Source organism: Notolepis coatsorum (genome assembly GCF_963971535.1).
Source record: "Notolepis coatsorum genome assembly, chromosome: 5".
Lineage (NCBI taxonomy): Eukaryota > Metazoa > Chordata > Actinopteri > Aulopiformes > Paralepididae > Notolepis > Notolepis coatsorum.
In genome coordinates, this window is record NC_140169.1 from 80,546,428 (window position 1) to 80,552,426 (window position 5,999).

The 5,999-nt window shown below is 54.7% G+C and overlaps 1 protein-coding gene across 1 annotated transcript in view; it reads right to left on the minus strand.

Moving 5' to 3' along the window:
* LOC311229059 (low density lipoprotein receptor adapter protein 1) overlaps nucleotides 1-5,641 on the minus strand; it is a 262,157-nt gene extending 256,516 nt beyond the window's left edge. The window contains exon 1 of the mRNA XM_084315069.1: nucleotides 5,544-5,641. Within this exon, the coding sequence (XP_084171195.1) occupies nucleotides 5,544-5,628 (85 nt within the window). The 5' untranslated portion in view covers nucleotides 5,629-5,641. The remainder of the gene's footprint in view (nucleotides 1-5,543) is intronic.
* Nucleotides 5,642-5,999: the final 358 nt, after the last annotated feature.

Consider the following 5,999-nt stretch of genomic DNA (forward strand, 5'->3'; position numbering starts at 1 on the left):
GACCCCCCTCTAAACACCACAGACCAGCCCTCTAAACACCACAGACCCCCCTCTAAACACCACAGACCCCCCCTCTAAACACCACAGACCACCCCTCTAAACACCACAGATCCCCCTCTAAACACCACAGACCCCCCTCTAAACACCACAGACCCCCCTCTAAACACCACAGACCAGCCCTCTAAACACCACAGACCAGCCCTCTAAACACCACAGACCAGCCCTCTAAACACCACAGACCCCCCTCTAAACACCACAGACCCCCCTCTAAACACCACAGACCAGCCCTCTAAACACCACAGACCCCCCTCTAAACACCACAGACCCCCCCTCTAAACACCACAGACCAGCCCTCTAAACACCACAGACCAGCCCTCTAAACACCACAGACCAGCCCTCTAAACACCACAGACCCCCCTCTAAACACCACAGACCAGCCCTCTAAACACCACAGACCAGCCCTCTAAACACCACAGACCAGCCCTCTAAACACCACAGACCCCCCTCTAAACACCACAGACCCCCTCTAAACACCACAGACCCCCCCTCTAAACACCACAGACCAGCCCTCTAAACACCACAGACCCCCCTCTAAACACCACAGACCACCCCTCTAAACACCACAGACCAGCCCTCTAAACACCACAGACCAGCCCTCTAAACACCACAGACCAGCCCTCTAAACACCACAGACCAGCCCTCTAAACACCACAGACCAGCCCTCTAAACACCACAGACCAGCCCTCTAAACACCACAGACCAGCCCTCTAAACACCACAGACCCCCCTCTAAACACCACAGACCAGCCCTCTAAACACCACAGACCCCCTCTAAACACCACAGACCCCCCTCTAAACACCACAGACCCCCCTCTAAACACCACAGACCAGCCCTCTAAACACCACAGACCAGCCCTCTAAACACCACAGACCAGCCCTCTAAACACCACAGACCAGCCCTCTAAACACCACAGACCAGCCCTCTAAACACCACAGACCAGCCCTCTAAACACCACAGACCAGCCCTCTAAACACCACAGACCCGCCCTCTAAACACCACAGACCAGCCCTCTAAACACCACAGACCCCCCTCTAAACACCACAGACCCCCCTCTAAACACCACAGACCCCCCTCTAAACACCACAGACCAGCCCTCTAAACACCACAGACCAGCCCTCTAAACACCACAGACCAGCCCTCTAAACACCACAGACCAGCCCTCTAAACACCACAGACCCCCCTCTAAACACCACAGACCCCCCTCTAAACACCACAGACCAGCCCTCTAAACACCACAGACCAGCCCTCTAAACACCACAGACCAGCCCTCTAAACACCACAGACCCCCCTCTAAACACCACAGACCCCCCTCTAAACACCACAGACCCCCCTCTAAACACCACAGACCAGCCCTCTAAACACCACAGACCAGCCCTCTAAACACCACAGACCCCCCTCTAAACACCACAGACCAGCCCTCTAAACACCACAGACCAGCCCTCTAAACACCACAGACCAGCCCTCTAAACACCACAGACCAGCCCTCTAAACACCACAGACCCCCCTCTAAACACCACAGACCCCCCTCTAAACACCACAGACCAGCCCACTAAACACCACAGACCAGCCCTCTAAACACCACAGACCCCCCTCTAAACACCACAGACCAGCCCTCTAACCACCACAGACCAGCCCTCTAAACACCACAGACCAGCCCTCTAAACACCACAGACCAGCCCTCTAAACACCACAGACCAGCCCTCTAAACACCACAGACCAGCCCTCTAAACACCACAGACCCCCCTCTAAACACCACAGACCCCCCTCTAAACACCACAGACCCCCCTCTAAACACCACAGACCCCCCTCTAAACACCACAGACCAGCCCTCTAAACACCACAGACCAGCCCTCTAAACACCACAGACCAGCCCTCTAAACACCACAGACCAGCCCTCTAACACCACAGACCAGCCCTCTAAACACCACAGACCAGCCCTCTAAACACCACAGACCCCCCTCTAAACACCACAGACCCCCCTCTAAACACCACAGACCCCCCTCTAAACACCACAGACCAGCCCTCTAAACACCACAGACCAGCCCTCTAAACACCACAGACCCCCCTCTAAACACCACAGACCAGCCCTCTAAACACCACAGACCAGCCCTCTAAACACCACAGACCCCCCTCTAAACACCACAGACCAGCCCTCTAAACACCACAGACCAGCCCTCTAAACACCACAGACCCCCCTCTAAACACCACAGACCAGCCCTCTAAACACCACAGACCAGCCCTCTAAACACCACAGACCCCCCCTCTAAACACCACAGACCAGCCTCTAAACACCACAGACCAGCCCTCTAAACACCACAGACCCCCCTCTAAACACCACAGACCCCCCTCTAAACACCACAGACCAGCCCTCTAAACACCACAGACCAGCCCTCTAAACACCACAGACCAGCCCTCTAAACACCACAGACCCCCCTCTAAACACCACAGACCAGCCCTCTAAACACCACAGACCAGCCCTCTAAACACCACAGACCCCCCTCTAAACACCACAGACCAGCCCTCTAAACACCACAGACCCGCCCTCTAAACACCACAGACCAGCCCTCTAAACACCACAGACCAGCCCTCTAAACACCACAGACCAGCCCTCTAAACACCACAGACCAGCCCTCTAAACACCACAGACCAGCCCTCTAAACACCACAGACCAGCCCTCTAAACACCACAGACCAGCCCTCTAAACACCACAGACCAGCCCTCTAAACACCACAGACCAGCCCTCTAAACACCACAGACCAGCCCTCTAAACACCACAGACCAGCCCTCTAAACACCACAGACCAGCCCTCTAAACACCACAGACCAGCCCTCTAAACACCACAGACCAGCCCTCTAAACACCACAGACCAGCCCTCTAAACACCACAGACCAGCCCTCTAAACACCACAGACCAGCCCTCTAAACACCACAGACCAGCCCTCTAAACACCACAGACCAGCCCTCTAAACACCACAGACCAGCCCACTAAACACCACAGACCAGCCCTCTAAACACCACAGACCAGCCCTCTAAACACCACAGACCAGCCCTCTAAACACCACAGACCCCCCTCTAAACACCACAGACCAGCCCTCTAAACACCACAAACCCCCCTCTAAACACCACAGACCCCCCTCTAAACACCACAGACCCCCCTCTAAACACCACAGACCAGCCCTCTAAACACCACAGACCAGCCCTCTAAACACCACAGACCAGCCCTCTAAACAACACAGACCAGCCCTCTAAACACCACAGACCAGCCCTCTAAACACCACAGACCCCCCTCTAAACACCACAGACCAGCCCTCTAAACACCACAGACCAGCCCTCTAAACACCACAGACCAGCCCTCTAAACACCACAGACCAGCCCTCTAAACACCACAGACCAGCCCTCTAAACACCACAGACCAGCCCTCTAAACACCACAGACCAGCCCACTAAACACCACAGACCAGCCCTCTAAACACCACAGACCAGCCCTCTAAACACCACAGACCAGCCCTCTAAACACCACAGACCAGCCCTCTAAACACCACAGACCAGCCCACTAAACACCACAGACCAGCCCTCTAAACACCACAGACCAGCCCTCTAAACACCACAGACCAGCCCTCTAAACACCACAGACCCCCCTCTAAACACCACAGACCAGCCCTCTAAACACCACAGACCAGCCCTCTAAACACCACAGACCCCCCTCTAAACACCACAGACCAGCCCTCTAAACACCACAGACCAGCCCACTAAACACCACAGACCAGCCCTCTAAACACCACAGACCAGCCCTCTAAACACCACAGACCAGCCCTCTAAACACCACAGACCCCCCTCTAAACACCACAGACCAGCCCTCTAAACACCACAGACCCCCCTCTAAACACCACAGACCAGCCCTCTAAACACCACAGACCCCCCTCTAAACACCACAGACCAGCCCACTAAACACCACAGACCCCCCTCTAAACACCACAGACCCCCCTCTAAACACCACAGACCAGCCCTCTAAACACCACAGACCAGCCCTCTAAACACCACAGACCAGCCCTCTAAACACCACAGACCAGCCCTCTAAACACCACAGACCAGCCCTCTAAACACCACAGACCCCCCTCTAAACACCACAGACCCCCCTCTAAACACCACAGACCCCCCTCTAAACACCACAGACCAGCCCTCTAAACACCACAGACCAGCCCTCTAAACACCACAGACCAGCCCTCTAAACACCACAGACCAGCCCTCTAACCACCACAGACCAGCCCTCTAAACACCACAGACCAGCCTCTAAACACCACAGACCAGCCCTCTAAACACCACAGACCCCCCTCTAAACACCACAGACCAGCCCTCTAAACACCACAGACCCCCCTCTAAACACCACAGACCAGCCCTCTAAACACCACAGACCAGCCCTCTAAACACCACAGACCAGCCCTCTAAACACCACAGACCAGCCCTCTAAACACCACAGACCAGCCCTCTAAACACCACAGACCCCCCTCTAAACACCACAGACCCCCCTCTAAACACCACAGACCCCCCTCTAAACACCACAGACCAGCCCTCTAAACACCACAGACCAGCCCTCTAAACACCACAGACCAGCCCTCTAAACACCACAGACCAGCCCTCTAACCACCACAGACCAGCCCTCTAAACACCACAGACCAGCCTCTAAACACCACAGACCAGCCCTCTAAACACCACAGACCCCCCTCTAAACACCACAGACCAGCCCTCTAAACACCACAGACCCCCCTCTAAACACCACAGACCAGCCCTCTAAACACCACAGACCAGCCCTCTAAACACCACAGACCAGCCCTCTAAACACCACAGACCACCCTCTAAACACCACAGACCAGCCCTCTAAACACCACAGACCCCCCTCTAAACACCACAGACCAGCCCTCTAAACACCACAGACCCCCCTCTAAACACCACAGACCCCCCTCTAAACACCACAGACCAGCCCTCTAAACACCACAGACCAGCCCTCTAAACACCACAGACCCCCCTCTAAACACCACAGACCAGCCCTCTAAACACCACAGACCCCCCTCTAAACACCACAGACCAGCCCTCTAAACACCACAGACCAGCCCTCTAAACACCACAGACCAGCCCTCTAAACACCACAGACCCCCCTCTAAACACCACAGACCAGCCCTCTAAACACCACAGACCCCCCTCTAAACACCACAGACCAGCCCTCTAAACACCACAGACCCCCCTCTAAACACCACAGACCAGCCCTCTAAACACCACAGCCTACACACTGAAAACATAATAGGCTGTATTATGATGTAGTTTACACTTACAGGGCTATACATATAAAAAGAACATGCAAAAAAATGCATATGTTCGTTGCTCTCTCTCTCTCTTTCTCTCTCTGTGACAGATTCCCATGCATTTTCAACATCGCCTTGTCTTTGCAAACAATTAGCCGATGTCTAACAAATTGAAGACGCCGACTTACTTTCGTGCCTCGACGCGCCCCATGTGTGCCGCGGGACTCCGGGACTCTTGATGATCGCTCTCCCCGCGGACTTCAAAGCATCCATCCTAAAGGTGTGTTGTTGTTGTTGTTGTTGTTGTTGTCTGCAGGTGGACACCTCGGTTTGATTGGGCTGGGAGACAGTTCAGCACTAGTCGCGTGGGAGAGGAGAGTGATGCGCAAAGCAGCAGTGGATTCTCCCGATAGGGACAAGTCACCACCACTACGCGCGTCTTCTCTTTCTCTCTCTCTCTCTCTCTCTCTCTCTCTCTCTCTCTCTCTCTCTCTCTCTCTCTCTCTCTCTCTCTCTCTCTCTCTCTCTCTCTCTCTCTCTCTCTCTCTCTCTCTCTCTCTCTCTCTCTCTCTCTCTCTCTCTCTCTCTCTCTCTCTCTCTCTCTCTCTCTCTCTCCCTCCTCCCTCCCTCCTCCACTCCCTCCC